At 31.7% G+C, this 24,114-nt stretch overlaps 3 protein-coding genes across 3 annotated transcripts; all 3 read left to right on the top strand.

Annotated features, from left to right (window-relative positions):
• The first annotated feature begins 5,295 nt into the window (after positions 1–5,295).
• Positions 5,296–9,033, top strand: LOC8287436 (DET1- and DDB1-associated protein 1). Its single transcript, XM_002509815.4, has 4 exons — positions 5,296–5,564; positions 7,273–7,333; positions 8,487–8,548; positions 8,653–9,033. The coding sequence occupies exons 1-4, from the start codon at positions 5,481–5,483 to the stop codon at positions 8,731–8,733; spliced, it is 288 nt and encodes a 95-aa protein (XP_002509861.2). The 5' UTR covers positions 5,296–5,480; the 3' UTR covers positions 8,734–9,033.
• A 1,092-nt stretch (positions 9,034–10,125) lies between these two features.
• Positions 10,126–13,426, top strand: LOC8287434 (2-C-methyl-D-erythritol 2,4-cyclodiphosphate synthase, chloroplastic). Its single transcript, XM_048374296.1, has 3 exons — positions 10,126–10,609; positions 10,797–10,927; positions 13,047–13,426. Exons 1-3 carry the CDS (start codon positions 10,270–10,272, stop codon positions 13,278–13,280), a joined length of 705 nt encoding a protein of 234 aa, XP_048230253.1. The 5' UTR covers positions 10,126–10,269; the 3' UTR covers positions 13,281–13,426.
• Positions 13,427–18,975: 5,549 nt separating this feature from the next.
• LOC8287433 (1-aminocyclopropane-1-carboxylate synthase) lies at positions 18,976–22,373 on the top strand. Its single transcript, XM_002509812.4, has 4 exons — positions 18,976–19,516; positions 19,613–19,744; positions 19,864–20,024; positions 20,972–22,373. Exons 1-4 carry the CDS (start codon positions 19,352–19,354, stop codon positions 21,954–21,956), a joined length of 1,443 nt encoding a protein of 480 aa, XP_002509858.1. The 5' UTR covers positions 18,976–19,351; the 3' UTR covers positions 21,957–22,373.
• Positions 22,374–24,114: the final 1,741 nt, after the last annotated feature.

The following is a 24,114-nucleotide window of genomic DNA, read 5'->3' as shown; positions in this document are numbered from 1 at the left end:
AAATATCCAACAATTTAAACAACGGGAGTCGGGTCCCCAAACTTTACTATTTCCCGACTCCGCCACACAGCACAAAATACGAGGCAAGCAAACTGACAGACAATTATTTATGACTCACAAATATCATCAAATACTCAATATAACCCAATAGACACAAATTTAAAATCAAAGGATTTCTTGATCCAGAGAAAATTACTGAGACGCTCGGTCGACTGGCCTCCGGCCGCCGGAGTCCGATCGACGATCCCTGCTTCCGATTTTTCGATCTGACACCCGATCATCTGGAGAAATTTACGGACGATCATGGCCGTCGATTTACAAACGGAGCCCGATCGCCACCAAACTAGTGCCATTTCGAAGCTTGAGCTGAGGAGAGTCGGGATACGTCCTCCGATCGTCCATCCTCCGTCGGAGCTCAAAAATCGAAAATACTGCCACCACTAACTCTCCTCCGGCCATCAAACCGACGCCTTGCCGCCAAAATGAAGCTCTCTCCAATCGCCACCGAGATCGGTAGGAAGCGGTAGGAGCCGGCCTTAGCTCTTTCTCTCCTGCGATTCTGCCTCCGCGCCAAAGAAGACCTTACGCGCGCCACGGCTCCTTCTTCACGCCACTTTCTCTCTCTCTTCCTCTCTTCTTCCCCGATCCCATTCCTTTCAATATCGACATTAGGCCCCCGAACTTTTTCTTATTACAATTTGGTCCCTCTACTTTCTTAATTACTTACAATTTCATCCTGCAGAATTCCAAATTAACCCCTAAACTTTCCTTTATCCTTTCAATTAAGCCCTTAACTAATTAATTTGGGCCAAAACCGAATTATTGAAAATACATAATTACAAAAATACCCCTGACCGACATATTTATTTACGAAAATACCAAACTCACAAATTTCCATTAAACCCTCACAAAAATAAAATTATACTTTTAATCCTTATTCCAAAATAATCCTCCAATTAAATCCTATACACAATTAAATTAAATAATCAATTTCCAACTCAAAATTTAATACTACTAATCAATTATAATACCAATTTTCTCCAAAATTCTTTTATAAACATCCCTCACAATTTCTATCATAATTTTCCAATATATAATCTTATTTATATATATATATATATACATTTGGAAAAATTTTGAATAACCAAATAAAAATATAATTTATTCCTCAAATAATTTATTTAATTAACTCCTTAAAAATCAAACTAATTGGATATGGAAAATAACTCATTTGTTTGTCTAACATAAAAATTCAAAATTTATATTTAAATCATTCCAATTAAACCGAATAAAAATAAAGCTAAAATTAACTTAAATAAAAACTCATTATTAAATATATAAAAATTCTGGGTGTTACAGCTTTGATGGAAAGGATTAAAATGAAGTATGACATGGTGAAAAATAATATGGATGAATTGTGCCCAAGGATTAGAAAGAAGATTGAGAAGTTAAAGTGGGAAACCAGATTCTTTATACCAAATGCAGCTTTGAATGACAAATTTCAGGTTAAAATGTTTGATGATCAGTTTGTGGTGTCTCTGCTAGACAAGAGTTGCACATGCAGAGCTTGGCAACTGACTGGTATTCCTTGCATTCATGCAATTTCCATTATTCATTGGTTGAGGCAGAATGTGGATGACTATGTTGAGGAATGCTACAAGAAGGACATGTACTTACAAGCCCATCAATATGCCCTAGAACCATTAAATGGCCAGAAGATGTGGCATGAGATCACTAAGGCACCAGTGCATCCACCACCATTCAAAAAGATGCCAAGAAGACCTAAGGTGAACAGAAAGAAAGCTGTTGATGAAAAAGAAAGGGATCCAAACAAATTAAGTAGAAATGGAATAAGGATGCAGTGTAGAATTTGCTATGCATATGGACACAATAAAAGAGGGTGCTCAAGAAAGAATAATCCACCTGCATCTAAAGATATTATAGACAATCAGGTATAATTTTTTTATTAGAGCTGTCATATCACAAATTAAGTAGTATGTTCATTCTTGAATTTTCTACTTGTAACAGAGAAGCAGAAGGAGAAGTAGATGCCCACCAGCTCCTACAAGTAATGTTATAAATATTGATGTACCAAATTAGACTACAATTGAAAATGTAGAAGCTGGTCCTTCACAATCCAGACCACCATATGATAAGAGAATAATTGCTAAAGAAAGAATTCATGTATTGTTCATAACTTAGTTCTGTGTGAATTATACTTAGTAATCTTATGAGTTATGTGTTGTTGTACTGCAAGCTAGAAAAGGATATGGCCTGCACATATCCACAGAGACTGGTAATATGTATTTAAGAGTACGTACTCAATATGTCATATGTGAATCTCTAATTTTATGTATTTTCATATGTTTCATGTTCTAAATATAAAATGTCATAATGCAGATGCCAGGGGAAAGGAATGTGAGTACTGTTAGTGGTTATACAGAAACAGCAACAGCAGTAAGGCAATCCAGAAAGAGGTCTGATACCTAAAGATCAACTACATCTACTCATGTACAAAGTGTGAAAGTTTGTAGCCAAACTTCAACAGCTACAAAGGCAAAAGAGAAGGTGGTAGCTAGTTCCAAAGGCAAACAGAAGTTGGTACCTACAAAGACAAAGACTAGTAACAATGCAGAATTGGTGATTCAAGAAGGGCAACATGTTTTGCCAAAGCCAATGCAGAAGTTTAAAAAGTTTCCTTAGAGAAGTTGCAGTACTGTGTTTTTGTTAGAGCTTATAAAGTTGCATGGAACAAAACTATCATTTGGACCATATCAATTAGTTTGCCTTCAAATGTATTGTTTTATGTGTTTGTCTTTTCTAAGACATATATTTAATGTACCTCATGATTTTTATAAGGATTGTATATTACAGTAATGTTAAAAGGCTGTTTAATGCCTATTTTATCTGTCCAAATGTGAATTTGTCATATTAACTATAGGTTCATTTTACTTCATCAAAGTCAAAAGGAATACATGCAAAATATCTTAACAGAAAAATAAAAGCTTCATTGCATAATCAATTATAAAAGTTAGTAATACAATTCACCATTGATTACAAGATTCAACCTACCCATCTACTACAAAACCAAATCCTACACCTTGCTACATCAACTATAAAGCCTGTTTGGCAATGCAACTCCTGTCTGGCAAAAACAAGCACAAACTGATCATCAAACATCAAACATCAAACTTCTCTGTCATGACTTTTCCAGCTTCACAATCATTCATTACAATGTTCAACCATACCACAGAAACCGAACTTGAAAAGCATCAAATGTTCCTTCACATTTTGTACAATCGTCAGTGTAAGAGCACAACTCCGCCCCAATTGCCAAATTTCTTCTCATTCACCCAATCGTCATGACAGCTAAACAAAACACAGTTTAACCCCTACATGACCAAATTGAAACGAAATCATCATACATTATTCAATCTTTTAAAATAAAACAACTAAACCCTAACATTGCTAACAAAGCTTACCCCAATGTAAGAGCAACCTCGTCACATACACCCGAAATTTTTCGTTCTCCTTCATATCATCAACTTCGCTGGTCTCTCAAATTCATAAAATGCTACTTCACTCCCACATAAATACTATCAATTGTTGACAATAGAAGATCTTGACGATGCCCCTTCTATTTAGACTTGCCATGAGAGAAATAAGAAAACCGAAATTAGAAACCCTAGAATACTGAATTGGGGATTTCATCGAGGAAAAAATTGGGGGAAAAGAATTGGGAAAATGTTAGGACGAAACGGTGAGTTTTTAGGTCCTTCATTATGCTCAGCCACGTAGACGAACATGTGGAGCCACATGTGGACGCCATGTCATTACTGGCACACGCCAAAACACGGGTGGGTAGGAATGATACAAGATGCAAACATGGTGGACCAAATTGATACGTTTTAAAGGTGAGGGTAGATTTGTGAAAATGGTTAAAAGTTGAGGTATCTGAGATCGTTTCCCTTGATTTAACCATTCATGACTAATAACTTTTTTCTTTTTCTTTTTTTATAAGTATCTAAAAATATAAGGTTAATTTGAATCTATTGAAAATCTAATATTTATTTACTGTTTAATTAATAATTTAAATTTTAAAAATTTTCAAAAAAGTATTAATTCTTTTATATGATATACGGCTTACGTTCAATTACTAACTTATTAAGAAAATAAGATACTCAAGAATTTTAATGTAATGATATTGAGGAAAATCTTCAACCATAAAATTTAGAATATAGTTTTTCATTAAAACTAAATAAACAAAAAGCTTGAAAAACAACTTATTTTCATAAAGCCCTTTAAATTTGAGAATATATCTTATTTTTATTACTTGTTTACATACAAAATTCACGTATAAATTATATTTTATTATTCGAAATGTTTAAAAAATATCACTTAATTCAGGTTTTATTAAAGTATTTAAGATTATTAAACTTTTAATTTTATAATTACAATATAATTTATTAAATATAAATACTAATTCTATCTTTTTATGATTATCCGATAATGGTTAAAAAACTGCATATGATTGATAAATTAATAGATATAATTTATTTACTGTAAAATTTAAAATTTAATTGATAATTAAATTTATTAATAATTTTATAAATTTAAAAAAAAATAACTTTTCTTTTCTAAAGAGGAAAAAAAATCCTAAAATTAGTTAATTTTTTATTTAATTAGAAAAATATTATTTGTTGATTATTTTTTGAATATATCAAATACAAAAAAAAATATAGATTTATTTTTCGGAAAGATAAAAATTATTTCTTAATAAATACTTTCTACAAAACAAACAAAGCAATAAATATAATACTATTTTTGTTTAAATAAAAGTAAAGATAAATTCTATTTTCATCCTAAATTCAATTATTCTTTTTTTAATTTAATTTTATAAATAATTAAAATATTTTTATTTAAATATTATATTTTTTATCAAAATTTTAATAAAAAGAATTTTTGAAAAGAATTTGTAAAAATTAATGATATTATCTAAAATATTTATATAAACTAAAAGTCAATTATTATTAATATTATTACTAAAAATGTAATATTATTACTATTTTATTTGCACAAAAGATATACACCATTTCCATAAGATGCCTACTTTATCTATTTTGTTTTTAGTATTAGCAATATAATTCTTTTATGTTATTAATGAGATAATAGAATTCTTTTGGGTTAATCCCGAATTTCAATTATATATATAAAAAAAAAAAAAGAGATAATAGAATTGCTGATTATCAAGTATACAAATTTATTTTTTACTAAATATGGAATAGCCGTAAAATCTCCCAACTTTGATTAAGTGCCAATTTGGATAAACAAGGTAGTTTATAAACCGAATATTATCATGCAAACCTTGTCAAGACTGGTTCTACAATCGGGGTCGGGCATTAACCATTACAGGTTCCATTTTTCTCGCTCTCTCTCCTAATTCCGAATCTCTCTCTTTCAGAATCAAAATCTCGCAGTCAATGAGCTCTCTGCTGGGTGACTGGCCGTCTTTTGACCCTCACAACTTTACCCAACTTAGACCGACTGATCCTTCTAATCCTTCTGTAAGTATATTATCCTTATGCCTCTTTTTTTTTTCTTTTTTTTTCCTTTTTAATCCAACCCAATTTGTTATCTATCTTTTTTAATTGTTATTATATTGTAAAGTTTTCATTTTTGTTTAATGATCCTACTATATGGGGTTTGCTTGAGCTCAATAGTGGTAAAAAGATTGCATCCTTTTTTCGTTTTTTCTTTTTTTTGATTTTGTTTCTGGGTTTACTCTCTAATGTATGCATGTTGATGCGTTTTGATTAGCAAATTCTTTGGCCTTCTGTTTATTGTTGGTTCAGCTTATGCAAATGTTTAGTAAAATTTGTATGTTTCCCAAATATTTGTAGATTCATGCTATAGATTAAAACCATAATAGTTTTGGCTGTTTAAGATTTATTATCCCTATATTATCTGCATTATGAGACGTAGTTACTAGTTGATGATATGGTATTATGTCAATGGTCATAGTGCTAAGGTGATATGTCCTTTAACTAGTTCCTAACTGCTGGGAAATGATCACTTTGCTAACCCCACAGAATTGGGGTCAGGGAATAGCTTAATTGAGTTATAGTCGGAAAGTTCCAAGTGTATGTAATGGCAATTCATATTGATGAAAATGAAATGTAGCAGAAATCAGGCCGTAATAGTACATACATCCAATGTTGAGGATTGACTTGCCTTTCTTTATGAGTATGTTGCTTTTGAAAAGCTAGAAAATTAGGCTGCATTATGTATGCCGTCTCAGTAGGCTTGAACTGCCAATTAATAATTAGCCAAATGGATTAGTTTGTGACAGTTCTTTCATTTAGCATAAAAAGTGAGGATGTAAATGAGATGACATAGAAAAATATCTGCCACTATTTCTTTGCTTCCCCCATCCTATTATTTCTTCTGCCGTCCAGTTGTTTCTATTGGTTGCTCCTAATTTATTTCACCCAATTGATGTGTTTTCATATGGAAATAAGTTTGCTTAAGAAACAAACTTTAACCAGCCTACAAATCATTAGCTCTACTGTAAATATTTAAACCAATAGTCGTTTAGAATATGTGTTTTTGGGAAACAAACTAGAATGCATTTGGCAGTTTGCTCACTGAGTTGAAAAATAAATAGTGATGCCAGAATATCAAATGTCCAACATGAATATCATAATGCACAATGCTGCCATAATAGCATACATGCACAAAACTGAAAGTTTCTTTTCGAAGCAGAATTCATAGACATGCTTCTACTTCTATTTTTGCACTGGATAAATTGTATTACTGTTCTATGTCTCAAGGGTTACATAGCTGGCATTGATGGTGACGATTAGAATTGATGTTGCCTATCAGTTAAGAAGTCTCTAAATTGAATGTCACCTTTAAGACTCGATATATCCTCTTGTGTATGAAATATTTCTTCTCTAGTTGACCTTGTTTAGCTCTGTTCTGCAATGTACTACCAAGCTCCAAGAAGAGATTGATGTGCTATTAGGCTCGGTTAAAGTTCCACCTCTTGCTTTAGATTTATTATGGTTAGGATATATGTCTTCTGTGATGAACATTATACTGTGAGACTAAAAATATTTTACCTAGTTTCCCAATTCAAAATGTTTATCTGTTCATTAATATTGAGTGCAAAAGTGCTTCTTGTCAAATTATCAGTTGTAGTTCTTGTTCTGCAATTCATATGCATCTCCATCCTTATCTGGAATCGTAATTTTTTTTCATGCCTTTCTGTAGAAAATGACTCCTGCTACTTATCATCCAACTCATAGCCGGACTCTTCCACCACCCGATCAAGGTAAGAATTAGTTGGTGTGTGATTCTTTGAATGCTGGAACTAGTTGTTATCCTGTGATTTAATCATACATGAGTGTGTAAATGTGTTTTGTTTCTGGTGTTGTGTGTGACGTATGCTTGTCTCTGCTAAATGCCAGCCTTTGCAATTTCATCTACCTGTTAACTTCTTTCTTAAGCTTACTCATGCTATTCGGAGATGCTTCTGCTCTTCCTATTATTTTCTTGGATAAGAGTTAAGTTGTTCAAAACAAAATGCTCTAGTACAACAGAATAAAGAATGGGAAAGAAAAACCTCCTTGGACTAAGAAAGTGTACTAAAATGCAAAAATCTAGGATAAACAAGAATATATTTGCATGATCAGAGTAGAGAGATTGAGTCTGACAACCATGCGTGAGGACATGATGTTGAGCTCCTCTAGAGTCTAGTCTAACTCCTCAAGACCTCAAGACCTAGGTACTGCTGAAAAATGATCCAAGCTATTCAAGTTTGAAAGAGTAAAGAAAAAATGCTGTTAAGTGTTAACTAACTACATATGGAATGCTTTTCCTAAATTAAATTGATGTGAGAGTGGGACTTGGGATCAGGAAATTATTCCGATGACCCAATGTCACTTTGTGATTATTCTATATCCATGAATTGGTAAGGGCTATTGTCTAACATTTAAATATGAGTGACATGCATTCAGTTTTATGCTAGGGGGTGGATAATTTTGAAATCAATGTTGGGTTCACACATATTCATTGCTGGATAGAGCCCTTGGATTCACATATATTTAGTGCTAGGGGGATGGACTTTGAGATCAATGTTGGATTCACATATATTTGATGCTAGAGGGATGGACTTTGAGATCAATGTTGGATTCACATACATCTGATACTGCTTGCCTTTTGCCTCCATAAGTTGCTTGCCATCCCCGATTTCAGCCAGAAATTGCATAAAATGTTTATGGGTCTTAATTAGTGTTTTTCACTGTTGATATTTTAGGGACATTTTGAAAAGCTTGTACTACAGGGTTGGTGTCTAGATTTTAAATTTTAAGCAAGTTTAATCAGCTGAACTTTCCTAGCTTCTGTTTTTCTGATATTATAATACAGTTTATGGTATTGAATGATCAAAAGAAAATTTTGTGATTCATTTGTTTGAAAATTGGCAGTGATAACTACTGAAGCCAAAAATATCCTTCTGAGAAACTTCTATGAGCGAGCTGAAGAGAAGGTTGGTTAATGATACACAATGTCACATAATTCAGATATAGCATTTGCTTTATCTGATTGCTACACATACTTCTAGCTTCATATTGGTATTTTTTCTCTATGCAGTTGAGAACAAAAAGAGCTGCCTCTGAAAATCTAATACCGGAGCATGGATGCAAGCAGCCTAGGGCTTCTACCTCATGCTAAATTTTGTTACTGTTGGATGTCAATCATGCTGGTTGTCAATGTAAATACAAGTCCTGTCATGTGATGCCAAATTTGTCATTTCGTCCAGTGAAAAGGACTTCCTTGCCTGTTGCTGCTCTGAACTTAGGATCGGTACATGTAGATTTGTGTGCACAAATCTTACATCAAAAAGAGTGAGATGATTGGTTATGCTTTACCTGTTCCATTTTGTTCGATATGGGTGGAAAACATGGCAGTTGCTATGCCTCTTTTTTTGTACGGCAAATGCTTGTTTAAAGCTAGTTTCAGCTTTATTTTTCATGAACATGTTGCCAGGCATTTCAGGCTTCATGAACTGCTCCCCGGTCAAGAGGAAGCCTGTGTTGCTGGATTGGCCAAGTCACGTAAATAGAGCGATTTCTGATATTGGTCAGAAAATGTGGATGCTACCTGAGCTGTTTTAAGTCAACAAAGAAACATTTGGTAAGCAAAGTGGACAATAAAATTTATGAAACTCAAAGGTTATTTTTGACTAGTGTTACGAAACCTGATTGCTGCCGAGCTTGATTGCTATAAAGATAAGAAACAGGGTACAAACAAAGAGGTATCGGTATCAAGCATTTTCCAAGAATAATTGGTTGAGGCCACCAAGAGAATATACTAGGAATGACGGGATAAATATTTGTGCCGTAACGATTTTTCCCTGGAAAATAGGAATTCAATTTATCAAAATAATTTTGCACTTAAACTAAATTAAGTATAATTTTCTATTGAAGAAATATTAAATATTCAAACAAATTAATTGATACATATTATGAAATAATAGCCTAACTATTTAAGCGTTATTTTTATATCAACTGGTTTAAAATAATTAATTTGATTCATTGAACTGCTGAAGTGTCTTAAGCCTTAAATGTTTGAGAATGAAACTTAGGGGAAACCATTAGAAAAGAAGAGGAAAAAGAAAGCACATGAGTTACGAAATTTTTAAGCATAGCTGCCTTTTGTTGACAAGGATCAAGAGCACAATCTGCTTTGAATTCCACCGCAGAATGCATTTAATAATTTTCTTTCATTAAATATAATACTTATTAGATTTTAGTCTTTAGTTGCTAAAAAAATATTACATGGGCTACTAAATAGTGCAGCCTCCAAATAAACTAATGTTTCTGCGCACTGTATATTGTTGACTATGGATGGCAGGTTTAGCAGCCAAATCTTTAGTTTATCCAACAGACTAGCTGTCCCCGTTTGATCATTTTCTATTTTTCTTCTAGTTTTATCGAATTGAGAATGCCCATATCTCTGCAACATAAACTAGTACTCTATGTTTGGCCATGTTGTACATTACCAAAAATATAGAAAAATAGAACTATTGAAGAAACATGTAAAAAGATCAGAAAGAATACAAAAAAGCCATCAACATTCATCAACCCAACTTATGAACCAGATTTTTGCGCAATAAGCATAAATAAACAGAGACGAAGAAACTAAACACAATACACACAAAAAAAAAGAAAAACACAGCTTTCTCTCTGCAGCAAAAACAGAAAAGCCATGGCCACTCACCTGTGCACCTCTTATTCACCAATCACTACCAGTAAAATCACCAATAACAATAATAACAAGGTTCTTTCTCTTCCTTTGAAGCCTAGAAATGCTAAAGGTACTACCTTTCCGCTTTCTCTAAGAACAAGTACCAGACTTTCCATATCAGCTGTTGCTGGAAACACTGCTGTTCAAGTAGATGGACCCACAACTTCTAGTAAAGGACCAAAGTCTTTGCCTTTTAGAGTGGGTCATGGGTTTGATCTCCATAGGTTAGAGCCCGGCTACCCTTTGATTATTGGTGGAATTAATATCCCTCATGAAAGAGGCTGTGAAGCTCATTCTGATGGTAACTTCTTTTCTTTGTTCTTTTTGTTTTGATTTCATAATTGATTTGAATAAATACCCAATTTGTAGTGTAAATTCAAATCTGGGTTTTGGTTATTTCTTTGTATAAGTTTCTGCAGAGACCAATTAGGAGTCAATTTGTTAAAATTTTGTTTTTGATTGACGCGTTATTTTGTTTTGTTTTGCAGGGGATGTGTTATTGCACTGTGTTGTGGATGCAATATTAGGTGCACTTGGGCTGCCAGATATTGGGCAGATATTCCCCGATTCTGATCCTAAGTGGAAGGGAGCACCGTCATCTGTTTTTATTAAAGAAGCTGTGAGTCTTTCTAAACTTTCTCTTTGTTCTTTATTTGCTTATGTGTATGTCAATCTATATCTTGTTTGATAGTAGGGAATTACTGTTGAGATCTAATTTGATAGTCTAGATAATTTAATTAAGATAACCAGATCGTTTACTATCACAAAAATAAGTACTCTCCCTGGTATTCTAGATAGAGAGTTATATGCTACAATGAATTAAGCCATATCATGCTTTATTAAAGACAAATACTTAAAATAATGGTGGTTCCTAGTTGATGGTGATAAAACCTGTCTAGTCTGAATGAGTTCAGGAGTAGTAAGTAGTACGTGTTTGAGTAATTTATCTGGCGTTCCAAAAATAACAGATGGTTCAAAAGTGCTTGTCAAAAAGTCGCTCGTAGCTCATCATCTTTTATTTAGATATTGTGGATGTCGATAATCTGCTTTTGCTAGAGCTTTGCTTAGATTCTAGCATGTTTCTGTTTATTGAACATGGGCGAAAACAGTAGAGAAGTTTTAACTAAGTAAATCTTAATATTACTTCTTCGAGTTTTGACTTTTACATATCAGGGATAGGCTCTTTCCACAGCATGCAATATAGGTACACAAATTCTCTTGTGTAGTGGCCTGTTGAATCCAGAGATGCCAAAAATTTGTTTCCCCCCTTAATGGAACTAGGTTCATCCTCTATATTATTCATATAATGTATTTCTATTGTCCTTTTATAGTTTGTATGTCTCTGTAATTTACACGCAATCCCTTTATTTTCAGAGAAATACTACCTGAAGCATAAGATGCACTATTAGCTAGTGGCAGAATGTTGTGGCTGGTTAAACAGAAGTTGCTCTTTAAATGTTTGGGATCAGGGTATTTTGATTAAAAAAGCACTGGGCTTTCTCCAAATTTGAGGGTTAACTTAGAAAAATTCAGCGACTTCGAAATCCCTGAAAATTTATGGGTTCCATTGTTTGGTAAATAGTCCAAATACTTGGAATTGAAAGATGGATTTGGAGTCTGATAAGAAAAATTGCTATGATCACCACTGAACTTAAACAATCGGAAAATCTATTTTTACAGAAGTATTTCACAATAAAAGACACGAATGGTTTTCATTGATTTTCTTGAACTTGTTTTGATAACCATGCAAAAAGTGTTCAGTCAAAATCTATTTTTTCTCTCGTCCATCTCATTCATGTATTATTTCATTCAAAATCATGTGTGTGGTGTAGTACTACTCTTAACAGTTATGGATGTCTATATTTCTTGTGTGATTGCCCAATCTCTATAATGTTCCCACTTTGTGTTTGTAGAGCAACTCAATTTGGGCTATCCTGTATATTATCTTGCTAAATGTATGTCTTATGTGCTTTTACTCTTGCCTATCTCTATAGAGTAGCCACTGTGCTTTGTGTTTTTGGAGCAAAAAGTATACCATAGCACAATATATTAGGTAGACTTGTTAAGTTATTCGTCACCGAAGGGAGAAGACCATGTTGGGTGTTCTAGCTTTAAACACAAAAAGTTGCTTTATGTTGTACCAATTATTCCAAATATCATGAAACAGGTCAAAGCATCCAAAAGGAATGCTTCTGTGATATTTTGCTGAAATGGCAACTCAATAGAAACCGTTTGACATAAAATTGAAAGGTTTTGGAGCAAACCTTCGGCAGTGAAACTTATTAAATTTATTTCTTCTGGACATGCCATTCTAAGATGTTAACTAAAAACAATATTGCACCCATTTATTCACAGGATAAGGCAGTTTTTTATTTGCGCCTACATCTAGATGTTAGATTACGAGTTAGTGGTTTGATTACAAGTTAGTAGTGTTGTTATTCTTGTATGCATGTCTTGGTCACAGTGTGGTATACATGCTATATGTTGTAAAATATCTTCCACCATCTCTCTAATTTCCTTCTCTTTCTTCACACATACATGTCTAGAATGTACGCATACCTGTTGAAATTTTCATCATATTTCAGATGCTCATTCCATACATCTTCAAAATGTGCATGCTGAATGTTGCTTCAAAATATGTTTGCTGAAACCTGGGAAATAATAAAGCAATCTTCTCGAGCAATTCAGTTGAAGCTTTATGCAACTCATTGAGCTCTTCCTAATATGCTCCATTTCAGGTAAGACTCATGCATGAAGCAGGCTACGATATTGGAAACTTGGATGCCACCCTGATCCTCCAAAGACCAAAACTTAGCCCACACAAGGAGGCTATCAGATCTAATTTGTGTGAGCTGCTCGGAGCAGATCCTTCTGTTATAAATTTGAAAGCAAAAACTCACGAGAAGGTTGACAGCTTAGGTGAAAATAGAAGTATTGCCGCCCACACCGTGGTTCTCCTTATGAAGAAGTAAAGATCCCTAAATACTTGAATTTTCATAATATAAACATTGTACTACATTAGCATTGTTGTTACTATTACAGATGAACGTGTTGGTTCTTATGACTCTGTTTCCCTCTAGAACAAATAACAAGTGGGCCGTATACTCAGTTTCTATCATCTTTCTTTTCTTGGAATTGTGGGAATATCTAAAGAGGACTGAAGTTACTGGATTTGAACCCTAGACTTCCAGGGCAGACACTGGATTATTAGGCTACCAGCTCAATAACTTTCTTTAATATCTAAAAGAATTACAATGTCTGTATTCGTACACCATTTTACTGCAATTATATATGACCTGAGCCTCTTATGGCCAAGACTGGGAATAAACACAGAATGGAACTCACGAAAACTGAAGAATGGAGAGGAATGATAGTACAGACGAATTCAGAAGTTCTTGTGACATTCATTTTTAGATCTTAAATTTAGTATCAAATCAATATTTGTGATTTCTTCTCATAGAAAGATCAATATTATTTCAAATATATATTCTCATTTTTCTTTCTCTTTCCTTTTTTCCTCTCTCTTATTTTGAGTTTTTTTTTTAAAAGAAATCTAAATTACAACATTTTATATGTTTAAGATATTGAATTGAAGTTCCTATTTAAGTCAAACACAAAATTTGTTTTATTTGAAATAAATTTTACATTTATTATATAATACATTAAATATCAAAATTTATTCATAAATAAATTTTATTGAAAATTATTTTTCAAATAAAATGAATTCTACGTAAAAATGAACCAAATACAGTGCAAAACAAAATTTTTGGAATAAAAAAAGACAATAAAAAAAAATGAAATAAATAATTATAATGTGGAGAAACAAAAAGTGAAATGGGCATGCAGATCATGTGAAGCACTGTTAACTTATGCGGATCATGACTTAATTGCATTCCAGGCAAAAGAAACACGTGTGATTTAGTGGTGCTTCAAATATACTCCTAAAAATATAATTAATTGTGTTTTAGACAGAGATAATAATTATTTAAAATTATTCAACTGTTTTCTCAAAAAAAAAATCTCAAGTTTATGTAATCATAAAAAATAAGGTAAATATTTGACTGTGTAATTTTGACAATAAAAACATTTAATTCTTTTTGACAGAATTTAACCTAATTTGACAATTTTAATGAAAATCTATCTCAATTTGTGAAATGAATTATTAGTCATGAATTATACATTGAAAATGCCGAATCACACATCTAATTGAGAATATATATATATATATATTTAGATGTTTGAAGAACACACCCTTTTGGACATTTTAAATAGCACATAGTTTATGAAAATTCATTCATACCTTGTTCAAATTGCACATTATATTTGTGATGGAATTCATTTGTTACTTTAAATTATTGTTTGTCTGACCAGAATCTTATGTGGAATTTGGTGTTTTGATGGTTCTGTCTCTTACCAACAACTAATTAAGTTTGATATTTTTGAAATGATAAATTAACATCACCCATATTTAGTAAACATATAATAAAGAGAAATCAAAATCCTCGAGATCAACAGTATCTTCTAATCCAGACTTAATGTTTCTAAATTAGCCTTTAATACTTATCAATAACTTTTACATTTCGGTCCTCCATCATCAACTTAATACATTTTTACTATACTAATATCATTCACATTTTGAATATTCAGACAGCACATTTTTAAAATACTAAACTTTAAATGTTAGTCCATGAATTTTTATATTGCATAACAGCTTAATCCCATAGAATCTTACATTTTTTCATTTAATCAGTAATGGTAGCATAGAGACTAAAATAACTAGTTTGTTTATAAAAATAGAAGCCAAATTCTATTCAAAGACCAAAGTTCAAGAATTGCAAGAGGACTTAAATGGTTGATATTCAAACTTTCATTGCCAGGAAGGAAAGAAAAATCATCAAATTGAAGCCATCAAATAAGTCATCTATCTTTAAGGTGTCAAATTCGCATAGGAATCTACTGTGAAATTATTGAAATAATATTGATTAACATTGAGGTTTATAACAAGAAAAGTGTAGAAACTTCAACTTATTACGTGCAGGACAAATGAGTTTTGACAAAGAACAAGACTCAACCCATAGTGGAATATGAACAAACAGGCAGTCTAAATTGGTCGCTCTGAAGGCTTTCAAACAGTCTGCAGCCCACATAATATATAAGGACCATCCCCATCTTACTTACACATATAAACCTTTATTTTTGGTACCCACTTTGTTGACAATACATTGCTTGTCATGTTTATCAACTTCAAAATCCACCAAAATGTTATTACATTTTTAAATATTCCATTATGTTTTGGTCTAATAAAAATTAATTGCATAATATTTAATTGATTAAAAGTAGACCCCAAAACCAAATATCTTAAAAACAATTTCCGTTCACTGTTAAATTAATATACATGAAAAAATTATAAAAATATTATCAAAAATTATTACAGTCGATCGAAACTTTTATAGATAAAATTGAACTTGAGTTTAATTATTGTCGAAAAGAAGTATAAACAGTAATCTGAAAGAAAATTATCCATTTATAAATTGTTTATAAATTTTATTTTTTAATAATATAAAATTCGAACGTTCTATTTAAATGTAACTTGAACTTAAATATCCAATTATAATTTGAAATACCCTATTCTGAATATGCACCAGTACTGGTAATATGAAATTGAGCTAAAAATTGCTTAAATATATATGTATATAAATATATTGAATAGGATGAATGTGAAGATGGAAGGTAACGATAATTAGATAGAATAGAGAACCCATCGGTAAAATTAGGCTCAACTTGGTTACTAAACCTTTTGTTGAATAGTAATATGCGACTCTACACACCAAATATTAATGTGTGTTGTTAATTTCAAACCGAAGTAGGTGAAGAGCATGCGTTGATTCACCACATTAGGTAAAAAAAGAAATTAATAAGAAGTACTTTTGTCTATAAATACTGCATGTGCAATAATCTAAAATAGTTGTTCAAAAAAAGAAATTAAAAAAAAAAACAGTTACTGTCAAAATATTATAAAATTAATAATCATGAAAAGAGAAAGCTCATTATCAGATTGGAGGTAAACTAAATGGCCAATCAGTTAACTTAATTCAACATAAATACTTAACTTTAACTGATTAAGTGATGTTAATATAATTAAAGGATGTGAATGGGTCAGAAAATAAGAAAAGAATAGAAAGAGGAAGAAGAAAGCAAACTTTCTAAGAGAGAAAGAGAGACTATGCCTCAAGTCAAATAATTGTGTATGTTAAAGAGGCAGAGAGAGAGGACCACTTCTGCAAAACTGGGTACAGCTCTTATTACCATTTATAAAATGGGTCCAATATAAATTGTTGGACCTTTCTAGATGTCGACTGATATGTAAAGGAAACTACAAATGCTACTTGCTAATTTATCTTTTATAGTTAATTATTTTAGTTAGGTAATTAGTTCAACTTTTTAAGATTTTAGTTTTTCCTTTTTAATCTTAAGAAACATTTCTTGTTCGAATCCTTTGGTTTTGAGTTTGGCTGTCCTTAAATTTCATTTCAGCTCCATTATTGGTTTAATTATTAGGTAATTGTTTATTTATCTGAATCTTAGAATTAAAAAATGAGCGTAGATTTTCATTATTTTTGAAGTCTTTAATTGAGATACTAGTAGCCTATAGTATAATTATTTTCACTTGTATATTAGCCTTTGCTATTATTTTTTAAATGTTTTTTCAATTTAAATTCTTTTTCGTCTTTAAGATTTTTGTAGATTTTTATTATATTTCAACTTTTATAGTTAAGGATTCATATAGGAAATAATTTATAATTTAAAATAGATTAATAGAAAGAAATTTTAACTTAATAGAATTCTTAAAAGTTCATAAAATATTTTTTTGTATTTTTAAGAAACAATGGTAGTTTAAAAGAGATCGTAGCAAAGAAATTTAATTTAATAGAATTCGTAATACTTGAAAAGTATATAATTACTATCTTAATAAAATAATATTAATTTATATATGAGCCAAAGACTATTTGTTTATATCAGTAAAATTAATAAATATCAACAAAATAGATTATATTCAAAATCATAAAAAAAAAAGTGTTTTGTCTTCATTTTTCTAAAATTTAGCTTATGTGTATACATATGAGAAAGTTTTCAATAGTATTTTTTAACTGTTGCACATAGAGAATTTAACATAGTTAATTAAGGTTAAATAAAAATTTACTTGATAGGAAAATTCAAATTTCGATGTGATATGGGGGAAAAGTCAAACTTTAAACCTCTGATTCCATAACAATTTTCTTGTTTTCTTTTTTGTATATACAAAAAATTGACTGATCTCCAGTTGACTATGATGTCTGAACAAGAATAGGATTAGAATTTGACCCAATGATGAAGTATGTGGTTGCCGAAATGCATATAAAATATTTCACATTATTTTTTTATTATTTTTATGAGATGGAATCGATTATATCGAATCCAACTCCTTTTTAGGTTAAATGTAACATGAGCTAGCTTTTCTTCCTTAATGAATTGGGTGTTAATGGTGGAAAGTGACAACCCACCTCATGTCATGGTTGCCAATTGTATATCCAGAATCCAGATCATGAAAATTCAGTCGGCTAAAAAATTACTTCCATTAAAAATTAATAATTACTTTTAGTTTTTTTTTTTTTTTTTTCCTCAAAGGAAATTTAAAAGTTCTGATACCCACTAAATCTTTTAGTTGCAATTTAGTGTCCTAAAAAGAAAAGAAAAGAAAAATTGGCCAAAAATAGAGAAGTCATTTAAGATATAATCTGGAAAACTATGATTCGTGGTCAGTGTTAAATTTCTGACTTTGTAGTATACCTACCTAAATAGCTTTAACCCTTAAAAAAGAACGAAGCACGTTATACAGAAAATTCATGAGGTTCAATTCACTTGACTGTCTCCAACATTAAAAAAAGGAGGGGCAATAGAGAATGTAATCAATAAGAACTCTTCCACTTAATGGCAAAAATCCATAAATAATCACTACTTTTGGCAAATATCCCCTCTCCATTTATATGGGATTTTTGGATAAATATGGCAGTAAGAAGTGTATTATGTAATGCTAAAATACCAAATACTAAGTAGTTCATTAGGTTTCCTCTCTACAGGGGGTACTAAACATTCAGTGCAAGCTCCCAATTATGTCCATATATGAATGGGACCAAAGTGAGAAACTATATTGAACTACATTGACATTCCTTTTTCCCCTTCATTTTTTTTTTATCAATAAGAGTACCGAATACTAGTAGCAGCAGCAACACAAATGTTAGGTCAGATGAGAAGATCATATTGGATAAACAAAACATAAATGTAACAACACTGTCTACGCGTAATGGTCCTACATTATTAAGCAACTAGGGTATCCCCAGAAAAAAACAAAGAAAAAGAAGATCGGAATCTGATTCCTAATGCAAGATTTTGATGTTAAGATTTGAATCATAAATATAACAAATACTTTGTTTAAAAATCTTGGTCATAATTAAGCTGTGTGGACGAACTTAACATATTGCACTTGGAGAGCACTGTAAAAAAGAATTTAACTAGAAAGAAGTTTTACTATTGTAGAGAACCAGTAAAAGAGGAAAAAAGAAAGAAAGGGGTCGTCGTAGTTGCTATTCAAGGTTGATAATTGATAAAGAATGAAGAATTACGCCTACCAAATCTCACCAATTTGTCAAAAGAATACCAGTTGATTCTTCACGGAACCTTCACTATTCTGGGCTTAGTTTCTCAGGAAACATCATAGCCACCTCGGACCGGTACCCATGTTTTTTTTTAATTTTTTATTTTTATAGGAGCCATATATTAACCCCTCTATATATACATCATATAAACCATTAATGAATCTACTACAACTGTCTGTCAGCCTTATTACGCATAAACACTTTGGTTACCAATTCCTTCAACAACTTTAATTAAAGCCATTCACAGCTCAAGCAAATATTAAAACTCTCCTGCCTTAAGAACAGACACTATACAGTCTCGCTTTGCACAAGTTCGTGAACCTTTTCCTTTCTTCAGCTACAAGAACAAAATGGTGTTCAAGTTGAATAATCAATTGTTATCAAAGATAGCAATAGGTGATGGACATGGCGAGAATTCACCATATTTTGATGGATGGAAAGCATATGACAGTGATCCATTTCATCCCATAGACAATCCAAATGGTGTTATTCAGATGGGTCTTGCAGAGAATCAGGTAAATAACTAGCAAGTTCTTTTTGCTGCTCTTTTTCAAGTTTATACTATACTCAGGGAAGGACATAGATTAATTTTCTTCTTGTTTGGTTTCTAGCTTTCTTTTGATGTTGTCCAAGAATGGCTCAAGAACAACCCAAAAGCTTCTATTTGCACTCCTGAAGGAGCGGATGAGTTCAAGAATGTTGCTATTTTTCAAGATTATCATGGTTTGCCAGAATTTAGAAATGTAAGTAAAAGCAACAGCACTTACAATTAATTCTTGTGACCTTTTCTAATCAACTTAAGTTCAGTTCAAGTTTTCCACATATGACCAAGATTATGACTTTCATGGCTATTGACCGACAGGCTGTTGCAAACTTTATGGCAAAAGTTAGGGGAGATAGAGTAACATTTGACCCTGACCGCATCGTTATGAGCGGAGGAGCTACCGGAGCTCATGAGATGATAGCCTTCTGTTTGGCCGATCCCGGCGATGCATTTTTGGTACCTACCCCTTATTATCCGGGGTAATTCTTCATCTTGCATAACTTATATGGTTAATTCACTGTTATCGTTATGCTAATTGAAATGGTTAATTACATCACAGGTTGACTATTTTTATTTACGCCAATCTATCCTTCTCGTATTCTAGTCACCAGCGGATTAAATATTGGGATGAATCCTTAGAATTAACAACTAAAATTAATTAGAATAGTTAAGTGAGGTGGATTAATTAGTTGTATAATTAAATGGTGCTGTGCATATACTTGACATCTTGTGCATTATTTTTTTTCCCACTTATGTAGCTATCCTGTCCCATAAGTCCATGATTTTTGCTTTCACCATTAATACATATAGTAGGAGAGAGAGATTTTTAGTGTTGAAATTAAACTCAACAACACAGGCTATGTCAAATAATTTTAAACAAATGTCAACATCCCAAGTTCTAAAAGCTAAAATGTCCTATCTTAATTTATATGCACCTACCAGGACCAGGCTGTATTATTGGTGGGTGCATGAATAAAAACAAAGATTTTCTGAAATAGTCATGAAAGCACTCAGTTTCTTTTAAAGGAAGACTTGACACAACTTGACCAGAGATAATAGAACCTCTACTTGAGGGAACGTGAGGTCTATCTTGTTAAGTTGTGGTTTCAGGTTCCACCTTGCTTCCTTCTGCAGTGGAATATTTTTTGTCGTTTAAGGAACATAGCTTCCCACATCTTCTGTCGCTGGAAATGCTGATAATTACTCATGAGACCAAAAATTAATGGCCATAAGGCTACTACTGAATTATGTACCACTTATGTTTATTATCTATTCCACATGTATAGTTACTTCACTTTCCAGTTCTTTGCCAGTAGAATGAGCATCAGACTATCCTTAAATATTTCTGTATGTCCCTTTTTAAGTTAATTATATTCATCTCCCTACATTAAAAATTATCTAAAACTACTATCTGTCTCTATTGCAGATTTGATAGAGACCTGAGATGGAGAACAGGAGTTCAACTGATCCCAGTCGACTGTGACAGCTCAAACCAGTTCAAAGTTACAAGAGAAGCTTTGGAAAATGCTTATGAAATGGCACAATACGACAATATCAATGTCAAGGGTTTGCTCATAACTAATCCATCAAATCCCTTAGGTACAATCTTGGACAGGGAAACACTAAGAAGTATTGTAGGCTTCATCAATGAAAAGAACATCCATTTAATCTGCGATGAAATCTACGCAGCCACAGTTTTTAGCCAGCCCGAATTTGTTAGCATTGCGGAGATAATAGAAGAAGAGGAATGCGACCTTGATCTCATTCACATTGTTTATAGTCTGTCTAAGGATTTGGGATTTCCTGGATTTAGAGTTGGTATTGTTTACTCTTACAATGATGCAGTGGTAAAATGTGCTCGAAAAATGTCAAGCTTTGGATTAGTATCATCACAGACACAACATCTAATCGCATCGATGCTATCAGATGATGAGTTTGTAGAGAGGTTCATCATGGAGAGCAAGAAAAGGTTGGCTGCAAGATATAGTGTCTTCACCAAAGGACTTGCTCAAGTAGGGATTAGATGTTTGAAGACAAGCAATGCAGGACTGTTTTTATGGATGGATTTGCGTAGGCTACTTAAAGATCAGAGTGTTGAAGGAGAGATGGCACTGTGGAGAGTAATAATCAACGATGTTAAGCTCAATGTTTCGCCTGGTTCTTCTTTCCATTGCACTGAGGCAGGTTGGTTTAGAGTTTGCTTTGCTAACATGGATGATAAGACAATGGAAGTTGCTTTATCAAGAATCAGAACATTCGTTCTTCAAAACAAGGAAGCTATGAAGCCAATGAAGAAATTATTGTGGCAAAGCAGCCTCAAACTCAGCTTCTCCTCTCGAATTTATGATGATTTTATCATGTCTCCTCGTTCTCCTATACCGCAATCGCCTCTCGTTCGAGCCAGAAATTAGAGCATGTTCGGCGTACTATAATGGAATATACATATATTGGAATGTAAATGAAACAGATCAAGAAATCTATTTCATTACATTCGACTATATTCTCCATTACAGTCAAATAAAACTCAACTTCTAACCATTTCTTTATGCAACTGAAGGAAAAAGGTTGATCAATTCTTTCATATTTTTCACTAGGGTATTAATTATCCTTTTCTACATTATCTTTTTCTTTCTTTTCCTTGTAAAGTATTATGTTAAATTTGCTGTGAAGGCATATGTTTTTAGTGTACTGATTACCAATTTTGATTGTAACCCATTTTGGCAAAGAAAATGTGTCATATGGGAAACTATATATTGGTTCATGCATCTCCCCTTGTATAGTTGTGATTCTTTCTTCCTTTTATGTTAAATGTAAGTCTTATTTTTCTACTTTGTTCATATTTGCAAAATATTTACACTTTGCATGAATTAAGGATAATTTAAAATAAGAGAAGAAATAAATAAAAAAACTAATTATTATTATTATTATATTTGACTATTTAATTTTTTTTTAAATGATGGAGGAATCCTTGAGGAGATAAAAATAATTATGTGGGTGTAAAATAACTCAATTCATGAAAAAAAAAATTAGAATAAAAATGTACGTTTTTATTCTTAATTATAATTCTTTTTTTCTCATTCATCCAAACAAATTTAACAGATTTTTTTTAATAATTATTTATTATATAACCTAACATAATAAAATATCATTTTTTTCCTTTCTTTCGACTCATTTTTTTCCCAATCTGATAAAATACATTTCTCTCCTTTCTCCTTTTTTTTGCCTAACATAGTGTTAGTAGTGTTTTGCATTGTTCATGCACTTGCAGCAATAAGGACCTTTTATTGATGAGATTTCGCGCGTCGGCCAAACACATTTGGTGTACCTGCAGATGTTGAAAAAGGAAAGAATTGTGTCGATTATTCCTTCTCTTCAATGATTTAAGTGGTTTATAAAGTTGAAAATTGGTCCTCGACAAGCTTATAAAGCAGATCATCCATTGTATTTGTTTATCACTCATTATTAGTCAACTCCATTGCTCGAATTGCATACCTTTTTAGGAAAATTTGCAAATTTGGTGTTTATATTACTTAATATTTACTTTTTTCTAGAAACTATTGTCCATATAAAAAGAAATAAATATGTTTTCTCTTTGTAATTAATAAATTAATAAAAAAAACTATAAAATTACACATAACTTTAAATCCTATGTGTCAAAAATAGTAAACATGTCAAAATAAAAGTTATGTGTCAAAAATTAAGTACACGTGTCAAAAATATTTTAAGTTACAGAAATTTATATATATATATATAAAATTAACTACAGTATTTTCTATTAAATTTAAATTTTTATTATTCGATGGTAACGAAGAGATAAAGATAATAGATTTATTATCTTTTTAGAGATGAAAGAAAAGAAAATAGTGTTTATAACATTTCTTTAATTTTTATTTCATTTGGTTGAATTAAAAAAAAAATTGAGTTTTTCCCTTTTAAGTTTAGAGATGAAAAATGAGTAGAAAAGAATATATAATTATATACAAGTAGGATCTTTAAATTAAATCATTATTTTTTTCAAACAATTAATTTACTATTTGAAATCAGCAAAAGACATCTTCTTTCACATAATTAACCAATTGAATGAAAATATAGTTTAAATATTAAAATAGTAAGAACCAAAATGTTAAAATAATAAATTCACAATTTTTCACCTATTTATTAGGGAAAGAAATAAATGTCTTTATTTCAAGACTTTTAATGATTTGTATGAGATACTTAGCTTGAAATTTTCCCACTTGTGCACTTATTTAGTTGAGACACTAAAATAAATCTTATTTTCCATTGGATATTGAGTGGATCATAGACTATACATAATACGGATAGTTATTAGGTAATTAGAGAAATTACATCGCCATTATACTGTGATTTCCACACATGACTCGGCATGTTCTATTTATCTCTGTAATTCTTGGGCTGAAATTTAGGGTAGTTTTCAATTTTAGTCCTGGGCCAGCCCACTAATTATAAAAATAATAAATCAAATTAGTAGTTAAATTTACAAGCTGGGCTGGGACCAAACCCATAATTTAATCGTACAACTAATCACAACTTAAAAAACTTTATCTCCAT

The sequence above is a fragment of the Ricinus communis genome, chromosome 5 (assembly GCF_019578655.1).
Source record: "Ricinus communis isolate WT05 ecotype wild-type chromosome 5, ASM1957865v1, whole genome shotgun sequence".
Lineage (NCBI taxonomy): Eukaryota > Viridiplantae > Streptophyta > Magnoliopsida > Malpighiales > Euphorbiaceae > Ricinus > Ricinus communis.
This window is presented reverse-complemented; position numbering and strand designations above follow the sequence as displayed.